Source organism: Toxotes jaculatrix, chromosome 1 (genome assembly GCF_017976425.1).
Source record: "Toxotes jaculatrix isolate fToxJac2 chromosome 1, fToxJac2.pri, whole genome shotgun sequence".
NCBI lineage: Eukaryota > Metazoa > Chordata > Actinopteri > Toxotidae > Toxotes > Toxotes jaculatrix.
The window spans coordinates 30648888-30674304 of record NC_054394.1 but is presented as its reverse complement, the minus strand read 5'-3'; the positions used below and the strand labels follow the sequence as shown (position 1 = coordinate 30674304).

At 41.9% G+C, this 25417-nt stretch overlaps 4 protein-coding genes across 4 annotated transcripts; all 4 read right to left on the bottom strand.

Annotated features, from left to right (window-relative positions):
• Positions 1-1121: 1121 nt before the first annotated feature.
• Positions 1122-2303, bottom strand: LOC121179400 (C-C motif chemokine 18-like). The gene is made up of 3 exons (XM_041034229.1): positions 2102-2303; positions 1876-2002; positions 1122-1562 (listed from the first exon to the last, which is right to left on the bottom strand). The coding sequence occupies exons 1-3, from the start codon at positions 2163-2165 to the stop codon at positions 1409-1411; spliced, it is 345 nt and encodes a 114-aa protein (XP_040890163.1). The 5' UTR covers positions 2166-2303; the 3' UTR covers positions 1122-1408.
• A 2534-nt stretch (positions 2304-4837) lies between these two features.
• On the bottom strand, positions 4838-6273 carry LOC121179391 (C-C motif chemokine 17-like). Its single transcript, XM_041034216.1, has 3 exons — positions 5771-6273; positions 5545-5671; positions 4838-5411 (listed from the first exon to the last, which is right to left on the bottom strand). Exons 1-3 carry the CDS (start codon positions 5832-5834, stop codon positions 5258-5260), a joined length of 345 nt encoding a protein of 114 aa, XP_040890150.1. The 5' UTR covers positions 5835-6273; the 3' UTR covers positions 4838-5257.
• A 2656-nt stretch (positions 6274-8929) lies between these two features.
• On the bottom strand, positions 8930-13997 carry LOC121179381 (gamma-aminobutyric acid receptor-associated protein-like 2). The gene is made up of 4 exons (XM_041034205.1): positions 13747-13997; positions 12272-12327; positions 12001-12173; positions 8930-9499 (listed from the first exon to the last, which is right to left on the bottom strand). Exons 1-4 carry the CDS (start codon positions 13778-13780, stop codon positions 9409-9411), a joined length of 354 nt encoding a protein of 117 aa, XP_040890139.1. The 5' UTR covers positions 13781-13997; the 3' UTR covers positions 8930-9408.
• Positions 13998-14167: 170 nt separating this feature from the next.
• nqo1 (NAD(P)H dehydrogenase, quinone 1) lies at positions 14168-24541 on the bottom strand. Its single transcript, XM_041043569.1, has 6 exons — positions 24524-24541; positions 16910-17081; positions 16666-16796; positions 15641-15754; positions 15375-15476; positions 14168-15101 (listed from the first exon to the last, which is right to left on the bottom strand). The coding sequence occupies exons 1-6, from the start codon at positions 24539-24541 to the stop codon at positions 14766-14768; spliced, it is 873 nt and encodes a 290-aa protein (XP_040899503.1). The 3' UTR covers positions 14168-14765.
• Between the last annotated feature and the right edge of the window lie 876 nt (positions 24542-25417).

Below are 25417 nucleotides of genomic sequence, written 5' to 3'. Positions count from 1 at the left end.
TGAGTTTTCTTTCATTATGTCAGAGGCCATGTTGGTCAAGTATAATTTCTCCTCTTGGAAGTTAAATACAGAAACATAACACATGCATGGGTAGCTGACTCTGAAGTGTATCCTGGGCCTAATAACCCCTCAAGTCTAATAAGTACGGATACAGTCAAGTTTAACTACATTCAGGAGTCACAGGTTCACGTGTCCCATCAACAGGTTTGTGAAGGAGTGAAGGAGAATAACTGTTTCTGTTTGAAGACAGTTCATCCAGTAGTTTTTCAGAGATTTCAACCAAAACTGTGAACGTTATTGTGGCACAACAGGAAAAGTCAGAGGAGCCTCAAAGTCAGTTCCATTAGGAAAGACACTTTTTTAAATAAAGACTTTGGCGCTGACCCCGTCGATCAAAGGGATGATGCCACTCTGAGGTCACAGAGGGAGCCTTGAACGGGGCCTTGACACCGGTGGTGGTGGGCTGGTGCAGGGGCGAAGTTGTGAGCGGCATAGACAGCAGAGAGAGACATTAAAGGTTCTTCAGCGGAGATGATGATAGGATGATGAGAAAGCGTGAGCACAGAGCCCAGTGAAATTCCTGGGTAACAACATAGATGTGTAACCCCAGTGTGACGATGAGACGAGGCTGACGGCTGTCTTCCCCATTCACTTGAATAGTAAAGTGTTCTCGGACTTCTTGACCTTTCTGCTTCTTTTTCACTTCCTCATCTGTTTCCACGGATGAATCCTCCGATAATTTCTATGACCTAAAAATACTGCGAGACGCCGACTCGGAGGATGTTTTGGTTTAGACATAATGAACTTCCCACAATGTTTAGGAAATGAGATTTGTGGTTTTAAGTTCTAATTTTGTCATTATGGAAAAAAAATTGCAAATACATTAATTTAAAATGAAAATGAAGGGATCTGAATGTTGTCTGAAGTCACTGTGCGTAACATTTCATGAGTCAGTGTGTGGTGAAGAATTTGTATTCACACAGAAGCCGTTGTGGTCATTTCCCTTTTGAGCCACGCTCTGTCCACTCAGCTGTTGTGTACAGGTGAAGCAACCTTCTGCCTGTGTGAGCACAGCTGAAGGTCAGTCATGGCCTCCACAGCAAACGGATCAGGACACCAAGTACAAGAATAAAGCTTTTATTCAGAAAGAGGCACAACCTCGTGTAGGAATATGAAACACACTGTACATTTCAAGCACTGTCAATAATCACTGAACACGGCTATCTCACATACATACAGCATGAGTATTTAAATATTACTTCATGGAAAAACAGTAGTGAACAGTAGTGCTATATCAGTTAAAGTTCAGTTAAAGTTCTGCAACAGCCACTGACAGACATGTACATTCTGTTTATAAGAGAACTTAAATAACCTGTAACAGTCATCGATACACAAAGGAGCAGCATTCTCACATTTTTCGAGGTGTGTCACACTTTGCCTGATTGAACGGGGCAGACAGAGGTGAGCCGTTTGCAGCCGACTTCTTAAATTCTACCCACAGGTTCTTCGCCCAGGCACTCTCGCCATCAATGCAAATCTGCTTATTACACACTGTTGTGACTCTGTAGGAAAAAAAAACACACACATAGCACAGTGTTAGAAGCATAAAGACACAGACACAGTGTTACTGATGCACAGCTTTGGTTTGGAGTGATGTTTGTGTCCATCTGATGAACCTGAGTCCAGTGTTCCCTCTGTTTTAGCTCTGTTTTTGGTCTCCACCAGCTCCTGAGGGAAATATGTGGCTCTTTAGCTGCTAAATGCTCCACTATGTTCAGCAGCTGCTCTCTGACTGAGTCTGTCTGCTGTTTGCTGCTGAGCAGGTAGAGGACAGAGGCTTTTTACAGCTGTCCTTCAGCTTCAGTATATACTTACATAAATGCGTTTTCAACACATTGGCCTGGGGTCTTCTTCACATTTGTCACCCTTTGCTTAGGAATCCTTATTTCACTGTATCGTGGACAACATTGTCCCATGTGTATCACTGACACGCCCATTTCACCTGTAAACAGATAAAAACATAGTTAATACTTTGTCCCCTAAATGCAGCTGAGCCCACAGACTGTGTCCACACTCAGAGAAATCAAGCAGAGTTACTGACCGGCAGAGGTGTGACGCAGGAAGCAGATCAGAGTCAGAAGTACGAGAGTCACCAGAGTCTTCATGGTTCCCCGACAGACACAGATGTTCTTCTTCTGTTTGGATGAAAGCCTTTAATCTTCAGGGCTGATCTGGTCTGATCTGTGCTGGAGACCTGCTCTGTGCCTCCTTTATACACAGATCACATCTCCGTACTGTCTCATTCTGAAGTTTGGTTCTAGGAATCTAACTATTGGTTCCTCTTCTGTTTCCTCTTCCTTCTCTACTGAGAAAATGTGAAGCCATGAACATGGAAAACTATTCTGCAAAAAGCTCTACACAGAACAAAATGAGGGTTTTTGCTGCTGCTTGTATTTTTAGGGTACATTCTCTTGGTGTTACTTCCATCGTTATGAGGGGATTTTCTTCGTCTTTGCCTCCCAGCTTACATAGTTCAGAGTGAAACCAGCCACATCAGCACTGTTTAGCGGAGAGAAACATTAAATGTTCTTCAGCAGAGATGATGATTGGATGATGAGAAAGCACAGAGCCCAGTGAAAGCCGCTGACCTTCCTACTTCTTTTTCACTTCCTCATCTGTTTCCACGGATGAATCCTCCGATAACTTCAAAATACTGCGAGATGCAGACTCGGAGGATGTTGTGGTTTAGAGATAATGAACTTCCCATAATGTTTTTTTTTTTTTTTTTGATTCCAAATAAAAATAAACTTTTAAATAGGATTTGTTATATAATTATAAACAAAATCATTTTTTCCTCTTGGCTCTTTGTTGGTTTTACATTTTAAAAAATGCAAAGATTCAGTTTGTTACATTAACTTTTTGTTTCACTGATTTTATTCACTGAAGTTAAAGCACATTTATTCATTTAGCAGATGTATTGTCCAAAGTTATATATAAATAAGGTACAATAAGCCTCAGCAGATTAAGGAAAAGACTTAGAATAAGAGGCTCAGATCTCAGTGCCACCACGATGCAAGTGCATGAAGTAAGACATAAGAGCTTAATACAAAAATGTAACGTAGAGTTAGCACCAGGAAGGAAGAGGTGGAAACTATTTTGTTCTTGCTGGTGATGAACGCAGATGTTCAAATCCTCCCTAAACCTTCCAGCTACACTGTAAAACATCACACAGGAATTTAGTGGAAACAATCTTTTCTCATTAACTTCTTTATTTTCAGTTCACTGAAGATTCATGAGTCCTTCTAACCCGAGGTCTCTTGACTTAAAATGAGGAACTGAATAAATGTGCTGCTGTGTGTCTGTAAAAATTTTTTTCATAAGGTCATGGTTGTTTCTTTTTATAATAATAATACTAATAATAAAACATGCTAAACATGACAGAGGTTACTACTGAATCTATCACAGGGAGCATCATCACGTTTTGTTTGCACTGACTCAAAATGGATTCAACGGCTGCAGAAACTGAGAAACTGTAAAAGAAAAAAAAATCTGGGTGTGATGACTGACGGGGTCGATTCATTCACACGGTCCAACACACCGCAGAGTCAGAGGGTTACAGCTCAACTCATGTTTGCGGTCTGAAAATAAAAGAATCAGAAATTTTTACTTATATGTTTATGATAAATGAATCAGAAAACACGTCAAACAGCCAACACACCAACATTTGGAGGTTTGTAAAACTTGTAGTAGCCCGTCACTACTGTGAGGCCGAAGCACCGCAGGACCTCACCTCACTGATTTTAACAGCTTGAGTCCTGGTGTGTTATCACGTCTGAAACACCTCTGTTAAATGTAGAGGTTTTTGTGAAATCTGTTACGGTGAACATGAGTCGTCTGCAGAGATGGAAGCACCTGCCTGAAGGACGACCATCTCAGCAGCTCTCCATCCATCAGGGCCTTCATGGCAGAGTGGACAGACAGAAGCAACTCTGAGGAAAAGAAGCACGACAGCCTGCTGGAGTCTGTCAGACAGCTTTTAAAAGACTCAGAGAGCACGTGGACAAAAATTCTCTGGTCTGATGAAGCAAAAACTGAACCCTTTGGGCAGAACTCCAAACAGTAGGTGACGAACACCAGGCACTGATCATCCATCCATCATCTATACCTCTGTACTTATATCTTATCCTCTTAAGGACAGAGAACTGGCTGGAGCCAATCCCAGCCCACTTTGGGTGAGAGGCGAGGGACACCCTGATGAATGCAGCCAGGTACAGAGAGGTCCTCGCACGTGACCTGAGACCTGAGGCGATGGTTCACCTTTCAGCACGACAACGACCTGAACAGCAAAGAAACACTGAGGCTTCAGGACAAGTCTCTGTGTCCCTGAGAGACCCAAAGCCCAGACTTAGAGACCCACCCAAGAAGACTGGAAGCTGTAACTGCTGCCAGAGAGGCTTCTGCTAAACATTGATCTAACAGTCTGAGCACTTCAGGAAATGAGATTTGTGGTTTTAATTTTTAATAAACAAGTTCTTATTTTATCATTGTGGATTTACTGAGTCCAGACTGACGAGAAAAAAAATGCAAGTACATGCATTTAAAATGAAACCTACAACAGTGAAGGGATCTGAATGTTGTCTGAAGTCACTGTGTAACATTTCATGAGTCAGTGTGTGGTGAAGAATTTGTATTCACACAGAAGCCGTTGTGGTCATTTCCCTTTTGAGCCACGCTCTGTCCACTCAGCTGTTGTGTACAGGTGAAGCAACCTTCTGCCTGTGTGAGCACAGCTGAAGGTCAGTCATGGCCTCCACAGCAAACGGATCAGGACACCAAGTACAAGAATAAAGCTTTTATTCAGAAGGAGGCACAACCTCGTGTAGGAATATGAAAACACACTGCACATTCGAAGCACCCTATTAAATCAGAACACAGCTATCACCTATACACACGTGTACAACTTATCACCTCATAACTTCAGTCATGTGGAGAAATCCCACTTGATTTACAAAACAGGAAGCACAGCGCATGTTCAGCTTTGATCTTCTGTCTGTAGGAAACTGTCTGATTTTAGCTTCTGGTCCAGAAACAGCTTTTCTCACACACAGGCAGCAACTTCAACCTGCAGCTTTTCTGATTAATCATCATTAATTATCAGTTAAAGTTCTGCAACAGCCGCTGACAGACATGTACATTCTGTTTATAAAAGAACTTAAATAACATGTAATGTTCATCGATGCACAAAGGAGCAGCATTCTCACATTTTTCGAGGTGTGTCACACTTTGCCTGATTGAACGGGGCAGACAGAGGTGAGCCGTTTGCAGCCGACTTCTTAAATTCTACCCACAGGTTCTTCGCCCAGGCACTCTCGCCATCAATGCAAATCTGCTTATTACACACTGTTGTGACTCTGTAGGAAAAAAACAACACACACAGCACAGTGTTAGAAGCATAAGGACACAGACACAGTTTGCTGAGCTGCTGAGTGAAACAATCCAGGCTAATGATTTTCAAAAAAAGCTTCAGCTTCAGTATATACTTACATGAATGCGTTTTCAACACACTGGCCTGGGGTCTTCTTCACATTTGTCACCCTTTGCTTAGGAATCTTTGTTTGACTCTTTTCTGGACAACATTGTCCCATGTGTATCACTGACACGCCCATTTCACCTGTAAACAGATAAAAACATAGTTAATACTTTGTCCCCTAAATGCAGCTGAGCCCACAGACTGTGTCCACACTCAGAGAAATCAAGCAGAGTTACTGACCGGCAGAGGTGTGACGCAGGAAGCAGATCAGAGTCAGAAGTACGAGAGTCACCAGAGTCTTCATGGTTCCCCGACAGACACAGATGTTCTTCTTCTGTTTGGATGAAAGCCTTTAATCTTCAGGGCTGATCTGGTCTGATCTGTGCTGGAGACCTGCTCTGTGCCTCCTTTATATACAGATCACATCTCCATACCATCTTATTCTGAAGTTTGGTTCTAGGAATCTAACTATTGGTTCCTCTTCTGTTTCCTCTTCCTTCTCTACTGAGAAACTGTGAAGCCATGAACATGGAAAACTATTCTGCAAAAAGCTCTACACAGAACAAAATGAGGGTTTTTGCTGCTGTTTGTATTTTTAGGGTACATTCTCTTTAATCAGTGCTGAAATGTGATTTATTCTCTTGATGCATGTTTGATTGAAGCATCTTTATCAGCTCATACGAAGCTGAGACTGATTTCAGTTTGTACTGGCAGAACTCGTCCCTTCACCACAGCCTCCTGCAGACAGCTCGTTCTGTTTATTCATCCACTGATCCACATGATTTACACTCTACTCTCAATCAACTTTCCTCTAAAACATCCAAACCCAAATAAAGAATCAGCTTCATTAACCATGAGAGATGAATAATGACAGACATTGTCTGGTCATCATTAGGCAGCTGCTATTCCACATGGACAAACTTTATAAACATGACATAGCTCAGAAAATACACATGCAGCCGCAGCGACAGGTATGTTCACGCTTCACAACCACGGGTTGGCTGATGTTAGCTGATGTATTTTCATTTCTGTGATTTCGGCTACAGGAGTAACACTGATGAAATGACGTAATGACTCACTCAGGGTGTTTTCAGTGTGGTATTAGTACTTTTACTTTAGTAAGACTTTCCTGACCTCCATATTACACAAGTAAAACAGAAAAATGACTGAGATTTCAGCAGTAAGTCGCAGCCCTGTAACCGTGGGAGTGATAGAGATGGCAGGAATTAAAGTAGTGAGTTGGATCAGCAGCAACACTATCAAGAGAAGTGCTATGAGCTTTAGTTATATTTGTAGTAATGATAAGTTCACTGGTTTAATATGAATAAAGCAAATTATTTTATTTTATGCCTGTTTGCATAAAATAAAATAAAAATTAAAGGAACTTTAGATAAACTTTTTCGCCTCAGCTGTTCTTAAGACATAAACACAAGACAAAGGAAATGAAAAACAAACAAATACTCACTGGCCTCTCAGGGCTTCCGTAGAAATTAGTGCGTGGGAAAACGAACTGCAAAAAGTTTGGTCATTCACACACAAGCTAACATGCTCACACACACACACACACACACACACACACACTGGTTAGTGTTAGTCTCACTACAGGAGTATGTGAGGGACCAAAGGCAGACACACACGGTGGACTGATGAGTGACAATGTCTTTAAATAACTAATCACTGACTGAACGTCTGTGAGCCCAGGAAACGAAACACAGGGGCAACAACCAACAACCTGACAGAGACAGGGGACGCAATGAGACTTAAATACACTGGGGGCAATTAGCAGCAGGTGATCCACGTTACACAGGGAGCCCACAGGTGTGTGCAAGCAGAAGAAGACTCATCCAAACCTGCTGCGGGGATCAGCACATGGTTGCTGGGTTCGGTCCAGGGAATCACTCTGTTAAACTCAACTTTATGTTCTTCAACATTTCTGAATCCACAAACTGGACTAATACTGTTCGTTATCTCCCCCTTCACCTTTCCTCAGGCTCACAGGTGTGACCGATCTTCACCTTCCTCTCCTTCAAAGGCTGCAAAGGGTTATTGTTAATGTGCACTTTTTCTTTTCACCCTTCCTGAGAAGAGAAAACCTTTCAAATAAAAAGGGGACAATTCCTAAGATTTATGGAGCAGAAGCTGATGATCCAGTCAGATCTCTGAGAAATCAGCGCTCTGTCATACGACGTCTCCCTGAGGAAGAAATGTGTGAATGAAAATCAGAACCAAGTTTCTTTCTCTGAATTTTAAAAACTCTCAAAACTGTGAGTCTGTTTACTACCGAGTACACAGCACGTTCGTAGAAAGGCTGCGGCGGCAAAAGGAGGAAGTGAAATTAGGAAAACTCCTGAGCCACACACTTTTACAATGGTATTGCTGATATGACATTTTTCCAACAATTGTTATAAATGAACCCTTTAGTCTCCAGTTTTCCTCCTTATTCCCGCTTAAATCATCGTTCCCCCTGTTTCCTGACAGCCTTACAAACACTCTGTACAGAGAGATAGAACTTTAAGTACCACTCTAAAGAGTTATGAGACAGTGGAGGGCCGACCCTGGCTCACAGTTCATCTTACAGGTGCTGGATGGGGCCGATGTTTTAGATTTCTTATCTTAGATTCATCTAATGCAAATTAACTCAGTTTCCCCAAAGACAGCTTATTTAAATCTTCAAACATCAGCCACGGTCCTCAGAGACAAACAGCCGGTGAAACCTGCCTTCTGAAGTCTGCCAGTTTGATCTAAAACACAGTCAAAGTCTTCAGCTGTGTCCACAGGCACACCACACACTAACTCTACGCATTACACGCGGACGACATGATACAGCTTCAGCAGTTAACATGTGAAAATATCAACATAATGAACCGTTTCATCAGGAAATGACACAACATGCGTGATGTTGGCTGTCAAAGCTGCTGCGAGTCAGTAAACACCCATACTCTGTACAAACAATGGAAGATATGTGCAAACACAGCTGTAACAGTATGAAACATCAAGTTAGAATTATTGATATTTATTGTACATTATCTCTGTAATCCTTATAACTACATCACAGTTTGTTAGAAATCATATATTAAAGTTAATAAATTAATAACTTTAATCAGGAAATGACACAACATGCATCATGATGTGTCATTATTAAAGTTATTAATAAATTAATGCTAAAAAGTGGGACATCATGCAAGGTGTTACCCACTTTTCTCTGTCTAATTTTATATTTTTGTGTTTTTGACTGTCGTTTGGACAAAAAGATATTTGAGGAGGAAGAAGTGACCGTGGATTCTGAGATTTTTTCACTATTTTCTGACACAAAACATTAAAAACGACTGAAATAATGAAAACCGAACCAACTCTGCATGAATACCGTGCTGACATTTTGAACAGAAAAACACAACAAGGTTTAATTTTAATCTTTTTATTGGTTAGGTCATCCAGCTACCTTACCTTCAAATAATTAAATTAAAATTCTTTTAAATATTGTCTTCAAAGAGGAAAGCATAACTAAAAGCAAAAGTCATTCACACATAAAATTTAAAATGTGGAAAAAAAAAAAAAAAAAATCAAGGTTCCTCCTAAAAACACTCACAACATCAAACAAATAATAATTGAAATGTAACACACTATACACAACTGAACCTATGAATCTATAAAGAACTGGTGCAACTTGAGCCAGACAACAAACCGGTGCACTCGTTTATGTGTATCCAGTCAGGAGAGCAGTCGGTCCATCCTTCGGTTACGTTCGTGTCACTGAATCTCTCCGGGGCTTCCCTCTGTGTCTCCAGGGGCCGAGTCGGGGCTGTGATTAGATGTAGGTGGGGGTCAGTGTGGCCGTGCGGCGCCGCAGGTAAGGCCGCACGCGATGATGGCTTCTCGATTTAAAAACCAAAGGTGTTCTCCCCGCTGTACGCCACGTATAAAAAGCCGTCCTCGTCCTTCTCCTTCTCGTACAGCTGCCCCATCGTGATGCTGAAACACAAAGACACGCCGTTACCGCTGAAGGCTCGAGACACAGCGCTGGAAATGGACGCTGGATGAGGGTGCTGTTATTCTCTGTTTACCTGTCAAAGTATCCACATACAGGTACTGTGTGGGTATCAACGCATCGTTTATCTGATTCCACAAATATTCACTAAAGAAATGGTCCCCAACAAATACAGCGTTTACAGTGAGCAGCTGTTTTACAGAGTTAGGGAACGTTTCTTAAAACTCAAACTGGAAGTAGAGACGTCCCACGCCGAGTCCAGGGATCCGTATCAGGGCTGATCCGAGCGTATTTGAATGAACTGGTTTCAGCTGAAATGGAAAGTAACTAAGTGCATCTACTCGAGTACAGTACAAATTAAAGGTACTTGTTTTTGACCTGAGAGTTTCCATTTTTCTCCCACCTGATACTGCAACACATTTCAGAGGGAAGTATTGTTTTTTTATTCCACATAACGAGGGATTTTACTTTATTTACTTTAAGTATAACTTGATGCTTCTGTACATTTACTGAAGTTTTTGTTTTTGGTTTCAGCAGATGTCAGATGTTAAAGAACTCAGGATCAGGCTTCTTCCCTGCCTGACAGACTTCACTCAGGGCAAAAATGTCTGGTTACTCTTTACCTACCAAGATACAACACAATGTCTTAACACAACCATTGTTCTGTACTGACATAATAATTATCAGTGAGTTCTTTATCATTTGTTCCTGATGATTTACAGTTTTTAAACAAACCACTGTTTGCAGGTTGTTTATTTCTTTGCAGGTTGTTTATTTCTTTGCAGTTTTTCAGAAGCTTTTTCAGTTTGGAGCCAAAATAATAAAACCTTTACAACAAGAACCTGGTCAGAGGCAACATTTCACATTTTCCCTTTCTCCTCCATTTAGCAGCATTAAGGTAAGAAAAGCTGATCTTTCTGCCCCGTTTCTGCCCCCTGTCTGACAGTGTGGGGTATTTCTCATGACGCTGACTGACCAACCACTGCTCTGATCCTTCCTACTTGTTGCTCTGAGTGACAGGACTAAAAATACAGACACAAAGTGCTGAGCAATGACGAAGGCAGAGAGTTAGGTGTAACTACCGCTCACTCTGGGTTTGTAAGAACTGTCCCATTGTTGAATCAGCTTTTATATACAATACTAAAAATAGATTATCAACACCTGACGTGTGCCACTGTGGGAAGTATGTTTTTATTTCTATTCCAGATATCTCAACCTGTCCTGCATCTTCTTACATGGCAGACATTATGAGTTCCTGCTGATAAAAACTAAAATTTGACTGCAGCTTTATCTCGACTGCCTCATATGAGCATGAAGCTGTTCATACTGCACTTACAGACCAATTACTGCCAATAAAATAAGTTCACTTCTCCGGCCCAGCTGTTTAACCAGGTGGAAAAACCCAATAATATTAATCAAATCAAATAACTTTTCATTTTTCAATACGCGATTTTCACTACTTCTTCACATTTAACAGTCTTTAATTTTATGCCAGATGAGGATTAACATGCTGATCGTCCTGTGTAGTAACTGTTTAATAATCTTTATTGATTAAAATAATTTGGTTTAGTCATAAAAATGCAGCTTGATCTGTTTTTATCTGAGTGATTCACTAAATCAGACCTGAACTGGATCAGACTCAAAGTTCAACAACTTCTACTGTTGGATGTAAAAAAGACACATTTAAATCACCTAAATGTAAAAATAATTCTGGACTTTTAGGTGAATTAAATCTACTGTTGTTACTTGTTTAGTTACAAAACCATGATTAAATAAAATAAACTGAGTCTTTTTGTAACTGCTGACAACTGTGATCAGATCTGCTGATTATTCTCTCAGTTAATCAGTTAACCAGTTCATTATGCCCGTCACGATTTCCCACAGCCCACAGAGATGTGTTCACATGCTGGTTTCATTCAACAGTCAAATATCCGATATTCAGTTCACTGTCATATGTGAGAAAACAGCATCAAATCTTTTCTGTTGGCAGGTGAAACGATTGATCGATTATCAGAGCAGCTGCCAGTTAATTTTCTGTTGATCGATTTGCAGGTTCACGTGTGGGCTGTTCACTGTCCACATGCACACGTGTGTTGGTGAGAGAGAGAGAATGATGGACAGGGTACCTCACATACTGATGACCTGCTGAATTAAAAATGAGCGTCTTGTTGTTGTGGACACATCGGGCTGCTAACTGCACCACGTTCAAGAGAATTATAAAGTATTATAAGTATTATTTTTAGCCAAATCATATTGTTTCCCTGCAGCCTGATGGCGACTGATCTTAACCTTGTAACTACAAAACAAGATCCAGTAACAACTTGGCCTCAGATTTTCCTCGTGTGTCCACTAATCCAGACTGAACTGAACTTTACCATGACCACTGTCTGATTATGAATGTTTTTAAAATAAATATAAATAAATAAAATCAGGAACCTCTGAAGTAAAAGATAAAACTGAGCCCCACCAGTGTCCCCAACCTGACCTGGACTGAGGCACCGTCTTGTCCACAAACAGGAAGATGGCCTTCTCTGAGGGCAGCTGGATGCGTTTCCTGATGATCCACATGAACTGAGCCACTGTGATGTCGGAGGGGACCAGGTACTTCCTCTTGTCGATGTCCACTATCTGGGATCCAGACACTTTCTCCACAATCACCTGAAAAGCCACACAGACGTGATTATAACCAAACAGGCAACGTATAAAGAAAGAAAACTTCTGTTTTTCAGATGTGAGATCACACGGTCTTCACTCACCGGGACCCTGTCAGGGTACTTGTTGCGGATTTTGGCTGACTCTATGCATCGATGTTCTGCAGGACAAGAAGCAAAACCCGTGTTAATCAGGTGGATGCTTGACATGACAACATCAACACATGACTCTTATTCAATACTTCTACTTCTGTTCAGACACCAGAGGCAACAAGCGACGGACAAAGGCCGATAAATGACGGCTGAAGTGTGAGAGCTCAGACAGCTGCTGTGGATTAAAACAGTGCGACACACATCGACCTGTGCAGAGTTTAATCACGAGTAAAACATCAGAACATAAACTCTGTGATCATGGAGGAATTTCTGTCCTGGAAGCTGCTTCACCACCTTCCCGCTGAAACGATGGGTGTTCACTGATTTTCTGACAGGAAAATCACATTTATTTGACATTTCATAGACAAAATGACTAATCGAGAAAAATTTGAGATCATTTATGATAATGATAGAGTGTTAGTTTGACAACCAGTCCCAAACCCAAACACAGTGATGTTACTGTGATCAAATTAGTAAATTTAGCTCGTGGCTAAAAAGACTTTGAAGCTTGGTCTCTTTAGAAAAATTATCCAAAGACTGAAAAGATGGTTGGACCATTTATGGACTTTAATTTATAAAGTGTTTCTATAGAACACTGATATAGTTTACTTTGAAATACTTTAGGTAAGCTTAAACAAACTGTACATTTCACTGTGCATTCACATGCATCTACATCAGGTCTGTTTTGTTTGTTTTATATGTTTGACAAACAGAGTGAATACAATGGCCAAAAAAAATTGCAAATTAAAAATGTTCATTTCATCATTACCAAAACAGTTGCCAATCGACTAACTGATTAATGACTAATCGTTTCAGCTCTGATGTGGTGCTAAGTCAGGGTCCGGGCCTGCGGCTAATCTGCCCAAACCGCTTCCTCTTCGGTCCGGGTGAAGCCTCCCAGGCCTCTGGTTTCAGTCCGGGCGGAGACGGAGAGAAACCTGATGTTGAGCTGCACAAAACAGACACATCCGAGCCTGATTATCCTGCTGCAAACAGCGGATCGATGCGGAATGGAGGCTCAGCAGCTTAACGTGTCAATAACCACCGTCAGCCTGAAAACAGGTCGCCGCCCGGCGGCCGTGCGACCGGAGGCAAGATGCTTTGTTCACCTGCACTGACCCAACACATCATTTCTAATGTGGAGACGAGCGAACCGGCTTTAACATGCGCTGACATCAATATTTACAGCTGTGTTGTATATGAAGTGTCTGTGTCGACACAGCTAAACCAAAACCTCCTCCCTGAACAAAGGCCCGAAGGACAGGCCAGTCCGTGCCCGACGACTTCTACCGCCGGTTTTTATTCAACATTCAACCCCAATTTATGTTCCCACAGGCCCGAACAAAGGATGTCCCCTCAGAAATTAATCTGCGTTGACGTTTTTAATGACAGTTTGATTAAAAAGGCCCACCCTCCTCCTCCCTTACCCAAGGAGTGATCCTCTTTGAACATCCATTTCATGTTTGCCGTTTCCGGGCCCTTTCCGCTCGATGCAGCAGATTATAAACACGACTTCGGGTCAGCTTGAGTTGAAATTTCGAGCCGAACCGAATAAACTCGGAGTTTCTGCTTCTCTTTCGTTTGGTGTCGTGTAAACGTTTGACGCTCAGAGAGACGTGTAAACAGGGAATGGACGGCGGCGAGCTCCTCAGCAAAACAACAAACAACCTCCTCACGAGCAGCCTGCGGTGACGTCACTGCAGGGCCGTACCATTCCGCCTCACGCTGGGGGGGGGGGGGGGGGGGGGGGCAGGGTGCGACGCTCCCGCTTTTTACACTTTTTTTTCACATTTTTAAATTATTAAACTTCGATACCCCAGTAATATAAGTTAAGTTGAGGGTTTATTATTTAACTTTCAACTTTTACAGTGGATCTGCACTTTTCATATGTCAACTTCTTGACACGGTTCCCTGTTGGTCGTGTTTGGGCCTACCCGCTGCTCCTTGTTCTGTGGAGAACATAAACATAAGCATAGTGTGTAGAACCAGCACAGACCTTCAGGCTGTGGCAGTGTACTTAAGAGACACAAAACCACCACAGATACAAAAACCACAACAAATAGACGAAAAATAACCACAAAAGGACACACAACGATCCTAGAGAGACACAAAATGATCCCAGACTTTAGTCATTTTGGGTCTTTGTACATCAAATCAAAATCAAGTCCGAGTATTTTCAGCTAAATATAGTGTAATAAAGAATGGACATTATCATCTTAAGCATAAATTAATAAATGTTATTTTCCACCACTGCCACTAATATGGTTTAGCCAAATTAAAATGTGCATAATTTCACTTAAATAAATTCATGTTAGTCATTATTTAGATGTTTTTATTTCAGCTTCAGCAAACAAAGCTTTTATAAAATCACAAACTTTAGTATCAAAGTGATCTTTTGACATATAAAGATGGATTTAAAGACACATTCATGAGTGAAGAGAAGGTCCTAGTTCGAGCAGTCTGGTTTGTTTTCTTCTGTGGGCTGAGCTCTGGTCTGGTTGTCAGGCGGCAGCGGCTTTCCCAGATGGTGTCCTGTGGTGAGGCCGTAGGGCTGTGACTCTCGCTCCTCCCTCACTTTGGGCCGAAGCAAGAACCCCCCCTGGAAGCTGAGGTCAAACAGCTCAGAGGGGGCAAAAGTCAAAGGCTTCTCTGCCAGCAGTCCTTTTAGTCGGGCTCGCCACCCTTCTAGCATTGCGGTTCGCACCATTGGGGGACAGTGAGCCGGACTCCAGAATATCTGAGGAGCGAGAACCTGAAATCCACAGAAGTGCAGTGTGCCATTCTGAAAGGGACAAGAGACGAGCAAACGAGAGAGTCAGATTAACTCCAGCACAGGACATTTCAGCGTCCTTTTATTTTAAAAAAGGCTGACAAGAATCAAACCAGGGACCAAGAGAAGCCATGAAGGATCGTCCCACCTCTGCAATTCCCTGATGTTTTAGAGCATTCTAAAGATGCTTGATAAATTGTTTTTATCATTAAGTTCATGTGAAGGAGGAAAAGTGAAGGATTTTTAATTTTCACTTTCACTTAAAAATATGTCTTTTGTAAATACCTGTAGAGGCCACAGTGTGATGTTGATGTCTCCGTTGATGCCATCGGGCTGGAACATGGTCTGTGTTGCTCCAGTTGTGAAGGACAACATGGCTTTTTTATCCTTCATGGAAACAAAATACAGTAATTATACAAAATGATTAGAGGGATTAAGTATTTAGTCCTGATATCCATATTTAGAGGATATAAGTCAGCAGATTGTTTTGTATTATAACTGTTTTGTGTAGTCTGTGTTGGTTAAATACATGTTGTCTACCTGATACAGACCTTGAATATTCCGTTATTGTACATCTTTTCCAGGGAGAAAGCGAAGCCTTGTGTCAGCACTCTGTCCATCCAGCCCTTCATGATGGCAGGTACACTGAACCAGTACAAAGGAAACTGCAAAAAGACACAGCAATGACAATTCACGTTCATACATAAAGTGTATTTATACTTTACTGTTTTAACTTCTTTAATTTTGTCTTCATTCATGCTCATTCTTTTCATGACTGATGTATTTTTCCTCCTGTGATTCCTCATTTTCCTTTTCCTGCTGCGAAAACAGTTTGTGGGCAGTTCACTCCACATCTCTAGCACTGACACTAGGGGGAGCAATAGTCAATTCAAAATTACTGTAGATTTATTTGAAGCTTGAAGGAGAAGTCTAGTGACTTTATTGTTAACAAATCCCACCAACACTGTGTTAATCCATCAAACAACAATTTCTGTCCATTGGTTCCTACTGAAGATGTAAATCTTAAAAACAGGTCACAAACATAAAGTTTTATGTCTAAAAAAAACTAAATAAAGCAAAAAATAAATAAATAAATAAATAAATAAATGTCTCAGCAATTTCATCAAACAACTGGATGCTCTTGCTGTCAAACAAACAGCAGTAAAGACTACATTGGTTGGGGACTATTTTCTGTGTCAGATTAATCCACAGTTTGTGCTGTGTGTTTGTGGTGTCAGGATGGTGTTTGAACTTGACTGTCCAAACTGTGCCAAAAAAAACAAAAACAAAACAATGTGGTCATGATAATGAAGGGATGTGTCATCCAGTGCAACAGTTTGACTTATCTGTGTTTTTAATAGTTTTTGGAAACAATGGAGCTGTATGATTCAGAGGGAGATAGATGAGGCTTTGATACACACTCAGAGCTTGTTACTAGGAGACATCAGGTGTTTGTTTTGGATCTTTTGGGATTTTCTGACCCTAAGAAAAATGCAGAATTTCATCAGCTTTATTCTTTATTCTTTATCAACAACCTGTGTTTCAGCCAAACCGCAGGAGATGAATGACCTCTGACCTGGAAGATGATGAGTTCGGCCTCCTGCACTTTGCGCTGCTCGGCTACGATGTCGTCACTGAGGCGGCCTTCCACCCAGGCGTGCATGGTCTCCTCTCCATACTGGAACAGCTCTGAGTTCTTCAGGTCACCTGGATGACAATAAACTTCTTACTGCCAACAAATCCCATGAAAACCGACAGTGAATGTTCCTTCATCCCCATGAACACACACACACACACAGTTTTTTCTGACTCAGCCCCACCAGTGATGTCGTCCTGTGTGGCGCTGGCTCTGAAGTTCATGGCGTACAGGTCGGACACGATGACCCTGTATCCCTGCTCCGTCAGCTCCTGAACCGCCACGTCACGAACCGCCGCATTGAACGAGCCCGGGCTCTGGTGAGCGTACACGATCAGAGCCGTCTTCTGAGCTGTCTCACACACACACACACAAACACAGAATCATGGTTCCATATTAAAAAGTATGGTGCCTTAAATCAAACTACCCAAACGAAGTGGCAAACCTCAAATGTGAGGATTTTGAAGTTTGGACTAAATGGAGCATCATGAAGGTGTCACTCTGTGAATATTACAAACCAGATAATCAATAAAACACAGGAACAGCAGCGTCTGTTCTGAAAACAACGTGAGGGTCTAATCCTGCAAAGGGAAAAGTCAGACTGGGTGTTGTGAATCAAGTCTTTTAATGTCATGCAGCATGGAGATAAGATATACAGTTCACAGTGTGTTCTGCAGTGTTGTCTGAGGAGTGTTGTCTAGTATGACTCTTTATACCTGTGGTCAGTATGCCATAAATACCTTTCCCAGCATGAGAGACAATAAAGGCTGTCTTCTGATCACACCTACTGTAAACTGTCAGGACAACCAACTGAGGTTCACTCCCAGACAATCAAAGATATTTTCAGATCAGCAGTTTTAGATAAACAGTTCATTCTAGGAAACATCTGTTATCACACCTACTGCAAGCACTCAGGACAGGTAACTGGGGTTCACTCCCAGGTTGGCTAAAGTCTTTCCAGATCAGCAGTTACAGATGTCATTTCACTTTAGGGGACGTCTGTTTTAAATTCAGATTAAAGGTGTGGTAAGACCAGCTATAATGTAAGTCCTGCGTAAACACAGTCTGGATGAGTTTTAAAGTGAGTGACTGTGTCACGGGTACAGGTCACAGGACTGACACTGACACTCCGAGCGTTGAGGGTGAGGGTCGGGTGAGGGTCTGCAGGAGTCTGTCACACACAGTGTGATTGGGGCACTGTCACCTGAGCATAAACATGTTTTTTGGTGAAAAACAACGATGCTACATGTCGTTCAGCAATGAAACGTAACTCTGGGTCGTAAGAAGTTTGAGTGACCTGCTCGTTTTTTTCTGGGAGGAAAGTCTCAGACGGATCCACTGAACCTGCGATTAATACACAGCCAAATGCGGGTTGTGTCAAACCAAGTCAACTGGCTCTGGTTTTTACAGCCCTGAGGGTCTAACACAGACCGACCATTTTCAGTAAAGGTCGAGTCGAATGATTTACAGACAGATTTTTAGGAACTCTGCTTACTTTGCTTTGCTTGTGCTTCTATCACACTGCAATATAATCTGGTTACAAAATGATTTTAGGACATTTTATTAATCTACAGTATTTGTATGCAGTTATAACCTAATTCTAACTTCCTAACATTTTATATAATCAGAACTGTTTTACTTACTTACATCTACATTGTAGTGTGTTAACCTATTCAATGTTTATGTACAGCTTATAAATACTAAAGGGTTAAGTCAGCAGGTAAAGAAATACCAAAGCAACATGATTAATTATGAGATTTGTGATTACCATATGAGAGAAACTGTTAAGCCCCGAAACACTTGAAAACCTGACACTGATGATCAAACCAAGGTGACTGGCTCCTGATAGAAGCATGTAGTTTTTCTGTCCTGAGGGTGTGAACACAGCACAGATTAACCTTCCAAAACTAACCTAAACATAAACTACATTTTAGTTATTGTCTTCTTTTTTTTCCAGCAATGTGATTTTATGCGGCTCAAACAGCAGAGTGAGATCTGTCCAGACTTTGGTCCAGAGAGCGATGAGTGATTTACAGATTTACAGACAGACAGAAAGCAGCAAATATCAGCTGAAACTCACCCGGGTCCGTCTGCACCGGGGACCTGGTTCCTGGCAGCTCTTATACACCCTGTCACTTTCTTTGCGTGAGAAACACTGTTAGATCGGATATCAGATGGAAGAAATGTGTCTGAAAGTCACAACTACACACTGGAGGAAGAAAAAAAGTCTGCTGTCAAACTGTAGGACCGGTTTAGTTCAGGAAAGGGAGGGGTGTGTGTGTGTGTGTGTGAGTGTGTGTGTGTGTGTGTGTGTGTGTGTGTGCGTGTGTGTGTGTCTGTGTGTGTGTGTGTGTGTGTGTCTGTGTCTGTGTCTGTGTGTGTGTGAGTCAGTCGGGCTGTGGATTCACTGGTGCAGGTGAATAAGATTGGTTTCATTTGGCCTGGAAAAGAATGTGTGGGTCACTTTCAAGGGATTATCCGACCGGGTCATGTGGCTTGATAAACGCTTTAATCCGACTTAATTTCACCTCGTTAAAAGAAAAAGTTGAAGAAGGTGTCAGTTTAGTAAAGCCTGAGCTGTTGGGTCAAATCCCCGTGTTTTATGTCACCTGTCACCAGTTTGTCTGCAAACAGGCTGACTGACTGTGGGTATGAGCTGGTAAAGAATCTGAGAAAACGTCCACACAGTTTAAAGCAAATCCAACAGTTCTGATATAATGACAGGAGGATATTCAGCACAGTGTGTCTGAGGGTAAACAGAAGCCAAATCTAGATTTAAACTTTTTCACCGACATTTTTATTAATGTCGTTTTTTTTTTGTTAAGTTTCCTTAGTTTGCATGAAACAAATTTCTCATTATGAATTCATTAATATGTAAAATCAGTGACAGAAAATGTTTATTCTGTGAAGCACTCTCACCCTGAGCTCCATTCAGTGGCTGTTCAGGAGCTTTTGATCACGTCACATGATCTTCCTCAGCAGATGGAGTTTGCCCAGTTGTCTTGGAATCGTAGATGTTTAAATTTCCATTTTTCAAAATAACATTTTATTTTTTTGTGGACAAGAGAAAAACATAAATTTGAACATCTACAAATTCATGACAGCTGGACCGAGGAAGCCCATGAGATGCGATCAAAAGCCCCAGAGCAGCTACTAAATGGACTTCACAGTGAGATTGTTTGATAAAGTTTGTTCTGTACTGTATTTATCACTAATCTGTTGTGCATCAGATCATATGAGTTTATTACACATGATCTGATGGTTTTCTACTTGTGAAATTTGTTTCACAAATACTTTTACTTTTATGTCTCTCTCAGCTGTAACAGCACTGGTTTGAAAAATAAACATGTATAAATCTATGTTTCTTCTTCTTCTGCAGGACACCACATAACTGAAGAAAGAGCAAAACAAGGTTTGTTTACAATGTTAAGGAGCGAGTAACGAGAAGAGAAGAGTTTTTAGAGGAAACAAACAGCAGTGACGACATTGTTGGTCGCTTCGGCTCGACAGAGGAGGCTCTGAAGTCCCGCCTCATTAAAGAGCCGAAGCAGACCAGCTCTGCCTCAGGTCTGCGCTCCACTGACAGTTTATCCCACTGGAAGCTTTTTTATTCTCTGCTGAGTCCAAGTCCCTGTCACATCCCGGGGTCATACTGAAAAATAACTGATTCTTTGGATATCACAGTGTTTCCGAATGACCACACTGGAAGCGGAGCAGAAAGTGGGATAGAGAGGAGGCGTCGTCATGTGGTTTTCTGTTTCTCCTGGACGACAGGCACGGTGGTTCATCACGTGAAAAGAAATGAAATAAGAGAACTAAGACAGACTCTGGCTCTGACCGAAGCGGCCCGTCAGTTTATCAAGAATTCACAGCAAACTGCTTAAGATAGTCTGGATAAGCTGATAGTGTCAGACAACAGGTGATCTCTGTCTGTCGGTCGAAGTCCACTGTACCTCTGTGACCTCGGCCTGAGGACTTTATCTTCTGCTTTTTATTATTATGGAGTTCCAATCTACTGTTGCTTGGTGAGTTATCCTGTGGTGGATCAGACACGCCCTCAGCAGGCTGCGTGTCAGGCTCGTATGTAATGTGGCAGGAATGTTACACGGACACTTCTGTCACCTGCTGATCACCTGGGTGGGCCTCAGTGATGAGACCTTCCCGGGTTACCTGCCTGAAGGGAAATTTTTCAGATGCTCTGCCCACTGGTCAGGAGTCATTGTGTAACAGTGTACATCAGCAGACAGGTCAGTCAAATGCAATTCATTTGGATTTACCTGGCCGATGTAGCCACCGCAGCATACTTTTTGCAGAGCTAAATGACTTCATGTTTCCAGAAAAGTTTGTCCAGAAAAGACAAACAGCCACAGGAACTCAGACAGAACTCAGAATTATAAGACAGTGAATGTAACTGCAGCACAGATTTATCTGACCTTATGTTGCTTCAGCTGAGGGAATTAGTGCTACGGGCTGACGTTTTGGGGCTTTTGGTAAAATGTCTGGACTAATATTTGATGAATTACCATGAAATTTGATTTAGACATTCATGGTTCCCAGAGGATGAATCCTAACAACCTTGGTGATCGTCTGACCTCTCATCTGAAACCATCACCAGGTCAACATCTTAACTTGTCCAGTGGTTTATGATCAAATACCTGCAGAACTAATGATTTTCCCATCAGGCTCAGCTGGAATTAGTATTTAGTTCTAATTAGCAAATATTAGCATTCTGACAGCATGGTAAACATCAGTTTGTTAGCATTTAGCTCAAAGCAGCGCTCTGCCTAAGTACAGAGTCACTGACCGGATTGTTTCCTGTTGTCACCTGCACAGGTGTGCAGGTACTTTGACTAATTACGTGCAGAAAACAATGTTTTCCAGAGCGTCTCAGGCTCGATGTGCAGGTCCTTCCTGCCAGTTTCCAGTTCATGCACCTCGGTTGTGACAGTTTTGTTTTTCAGGGTGCCCTGCAGGCCCAGCTGGTCATTCAGACGTGCAGGAGCCTGAGGGACATGCTGGATGGATTAAGACAAATTTGTCCCCAAGTACACAGCAGAAAGTCCGATCCTGTCGTGTTACAGGATCTCATTATTTCCCTCTAACATCATTAGCTTTTACACAAAGTGAAAACTGTGCCGGCGTCACAGTCAGTGTGTTTCCTTCACCTGAATGTCACAGTAAAAAAAGCAAATCTCCCGTGGCTCAAATTAAAAATAATTCATACATGCTTTTCTTTACAAATCATCCCCGGATACATGCCGAGACATTCAGATGGTTTTGATGTTTTTCTCTACAAATGTACTAATTAAAGGTCATTAACTTCAAAAATTGTTTTTGAGGGAAATTGTGACATCTGTAAATGTGCTAATCACATTTTGCAGCAAATCAATTTAAATCCAAAGGAGCTGCTGGAATCAAAGGATTCATGGAGTTTTGTTTTGCTGAGCCTCGAGGGAGCAAAGAGTCGCATCATTCGCACAGCAGCAAATACATTTTGAAGGAAACATAACTGCAGCTGGATTATGTTTTCTGTCAACATGATGAAGGTATGTTTCTGTAATTTATGTAAGGGACTCAGCAAAGCTGGAGCTGTTGGACTTCTCAGATGCATTTTGTGGACCCTGGGTAATTCTTCCTTTAAAGCACATAGCAGAAGCTTGAGCAGAGTCAGACAGTCTCAGAGGACATGTTTCAAAGTTTATGAAAGCCTCCTCTGAAACCTCTGAACTTTGGAGTGAACCTTTGCACAGAGAGAGGACTGTGGACTTTCCTCCCATCACTTGCACTGGAATCATAAGATAAGATAACACTTTATTGATCCCACAGCTGGGAAATTCATTTGTTAGGCGGCTCACAAGCAAAAACAGGAGAAAGGGATAAAGTGCAGAAAAACAAGAAGTGTGCATGCAATTTAAGTATAAGAAAAAATAAAGTTACAAAAAAAAAAAACAATACACAAAATACAAAACTAGCAAAAACTGTCTATATACAAATTTACATGATGATGGAGGGGTGAAGAGTAGGATCCTGTGGGAGAGAGAGAAAAAAAAAATATATATATAGCACAGTCCCGCATGGACAAATGAAATGTTGTACCAGTATACAACTAAACTGGCCCACCTGACCAGCTTGTTCATTCTCTGCACAACACAAGCAAAACAAAACGACAACAGGGCCACCTAGTGCCCACAAGGACACGTCGCCACACTCAGCTTAAGGATTGAACCATGGATCTGTGTGTGAAGGTAATTACACCAAATACAAACATCTTCAACAGAATCTCGTCACACGTAGACCATTAATATTCACATCGACATCATATACTGTACCGTGCAGTTACACTACACTCACACCGACACTGGATCCTTCCTCCCTTTGCTCTCAACCTTCCTCTGAGATTCTGCTCCATGTTGATATGATTCACATCATCTCTGCAGATCTGTCAGCTGATCTCTAACCAAACTCATGGTTTAAGTTTGATTCATTCACTGAAAGACCAGCAGACACACAGGACAGGATCTCAGTTACATTAGCACTATGCTTTCTTTCTTTTTCTTTCTTTCTTTCTTTCTTTTTTCTTTCTTTATTTTGTCAAGCATTTCTATTTGTCTGTATCTTGGATCATGTCGAAAATTAAGCTAAGCCATTATTGATGTATGATTTACTCATATGCACGAGTGAGTGTGATTCATCACTAATTCACTGAGAAAGAACAGCCATAAAGCAGCAGGAAGTGGTCCTGGTCTGGTCCGGTCCTGGTCTGGTCCTGGTCCGGTCCTGGTCCGGTCCTGGTCCGGTCTTGGTCTGGTTCTGGTCTGGTTCTGGTCCGGTTCTGATCCGGTCCTGGTCCGGTCCTGGTCTGGTTCTGGTCCGGCCCTGGTCCAGTCCTGGCCGGTCTGGTCCTGGTCCTGGTCCGGTCCTGGTCTGGTTCTGGTCCGGTTCTGGTCCGGTTCTGGTCTGGTCCTGGTCTGGTTCTGGTCCGGCCCTGGTCCGGTCCTGGCCGGTCTGGTTCTGGTCCTGGTCCAGTCCGGTTCTGGTCCGGTCCGGATCTGGTCCTGGTTTGGTCCTGGTCTGGTCTGGTCTGGTCTGGTCCTGGTCTGGTCCTGGTCCGGTTCTGGTCCAGTCCTGGTCCGGTCATGGTCTGGTCATGGTCCGGTCATGGTCTGGTCCTGGTCCCGTCATTGTCCGGTCCTGGTCTAGTCCTGGTCTGGTCCTGGTCTGGTCATGTCATGTGCGAGAGGAAGGCGAGGAGAAAAAAAGTCTTCAAATCTTCTTGCTGACAGATGATTATGTTTCATTTCATCATCATAACAACAGCAGGAAAAGTCGACGTTCTCTTGCTTGTGTGTCAAACCAGAATCTACAACTTTACACAGAGTAGAAAGATACTAAAAACTGACAATGAATTTATCCTCATGTTATATTCAAAAAGCATCTAAGATTATAAAAAACAGCTGCTGTTTGCAGGAAAGGCAGAAATATAACTTTTGAGTAGGTAACAACCTAACAGTTGGACTCTTACTGAAGTGGAAGTAAAAGCACGACTAACACTATGTAAAACTTCTGCTAGTAGAAGTACAGAAGTATTATTAGTCACATATATAAGTCACATTTACTTAAAGTTTTAAAGGTAAAAGGACCTGTCCCTGAAATGTCACAGCTTTGTTATGCATTATTAGACTGTTAATACTGATGAGTCAATGCTTGCAGCTGTGACAACAAGCGTTAGACTTCCTTCCTACTTTCCTTCCTCCTTTTAACAATACATTACCTGCATTAAAAGGCCAAATTTGCTGACTGTGTGTGTGTGACTCATGATTATACACCAGTCACACACACACCCATCTTCCTGTAGCTCACTGTTTGGTGGTCTCTGCGTGATTTCACGGGACCAGCATCATAGTAAGGAGGAAGGATTTTCAACTTCTCCAATATCCAAATAACTTTCCATTTTTAAAGACGCCCAGATATGAGAGGTCGTCACATCTGGACTGACGCAACAGTGGTGAGTCAGCTGGCTCCGATCCGGAGACCGAGAGGGAAGAAACGTCAGTTTCCACCAGTGTATTCAAAGATAAGATCATCAAACGTGAGACTTTTTTCCTGGAGACTTAGTGAGGCTGTTTTATGTTTAACATCGGATTTTACAGTTGTCTTGGGAACTGTGCTGTAAATGTTCACAGCTCTTTTTGTCCTGTGCAGAAAAAGGGAAATTTGAAGGAGCACTGTGCCGGAAATCTTCCAGTTGAGTAGGGACGGGGTCTGATTGCATTTTCATCAAGTCTGGATCCTTTCATCAAATCTTTTTTTACGCTGTGTGATTGTTGGGGCATGAAAAGATCTATAGCTTCTTCTGAGCGCTTTAATAACACAAATGATCATTTTGATTGCAGTTTAGGGACCAAACACCAGATAAACCAGACACTGACACTAATACAAACTACAGCAACTATCAAACCTAAACATTCATTCAATCATTAACCCTGTAAAAACAACACAGTGCGAATGACATTGACTCCACTTCAATCATCAGTTAAATAAATTCCTAATGTTTTGCATGTTGCTCTCAGCTCGTTGTTGCAAAGCTACAGGTCACAGGTCGTGCTCTCAGCTCGGTGAGACTACGTATAGGAACATCGTCTCTACGTCTGTTTCCGTTTCTGTCTATGATTGTCATCTTTTTGCTCCACGC

Excerpts from the sequence above, each read along its gene's own strand:
- LOC121179400 (XM_041034229.1), bottom strand. The coding sequence starts at position 2,165 with ATGAAGACTCTGGTGACTCTCGTACTTCTGACTCTGATCTGCTTCCTG. Across the intron at positions 2,003-2,101 it reads CCTGCGTCACACCTCTGCCG|GTGAAATGGGCGTGTCAGTG; the intron begins GTCAGTAACTCT and ends ATCTGTTTACAG. Across the intron at positions 1,563-1,875 it reads TGTGTTGAAAACGCATTTAT|AGTCACAACAGTGTGTAATA; the intron begins GTAAGTATATAC and ends TTTTTCCTACAG.
- LOC121179391 (XM_041034216.1), bottom strand. The coding sequence starts at position 5,834 with ATGAAGACTCTGGTGACTCTCGTACTTCTGACTCTGATCTGCTTCCTG. Across the intron at positions 5,672-5,770 it reads CCTGCGTCACACCTCTGCCG|GTGAAATGGGCGTGTCAGTG; the intron begins GTCAGTAACTCT and ends ATCTGTTTACAG. Across the intron at positions 5,412-5,544 it reads TGTGTTGAAAACGCATTCAT|AGTCACAACAGTGTGTAATA; the intron begins GTAAGTATATAC and ends TTTTTCCTACAG.
- LOC121179381 (XM_041034205.1), bottom strand. The coding sequence starts at position 13,780 with ATGAAATGGATGTTCAAAGAGGATCACTCCTTGG. Across the intron at positions 12,328-13,746 it reads CAAAGAGGATCACTCCTTGG|AACATCGATGCATAGAGTCA; the intron begins GTAAGGGAGGAG and ends CTTGTCCTGCAG. Across the intron at positions 9,500-12,000 it reads AAGACGGTGCCTCAGTCCAG|CATCACGATGGGGCAGCTGT; the intron begins GTCAGGTTGGGG and ends TTTGTGTTTCAG.
- nqo1 (XM_041043569.1), bottom strand. Across the intron at positions 16,797-16,909 it reads CACACAGGACGACATCACTG|GTGACCTGAAGAACTCAGAG; the intron begins GTGGGGCTGAGT and ends ATTGTCATCCAG. Across the intron at positions 15,477-15,640 it reads ACAATAACGGAATATTCAAG|GATAAAAAAGCCATGTTGTC; the intron begins GTCTGTATCAGG and ends GTTTCCATGAAG.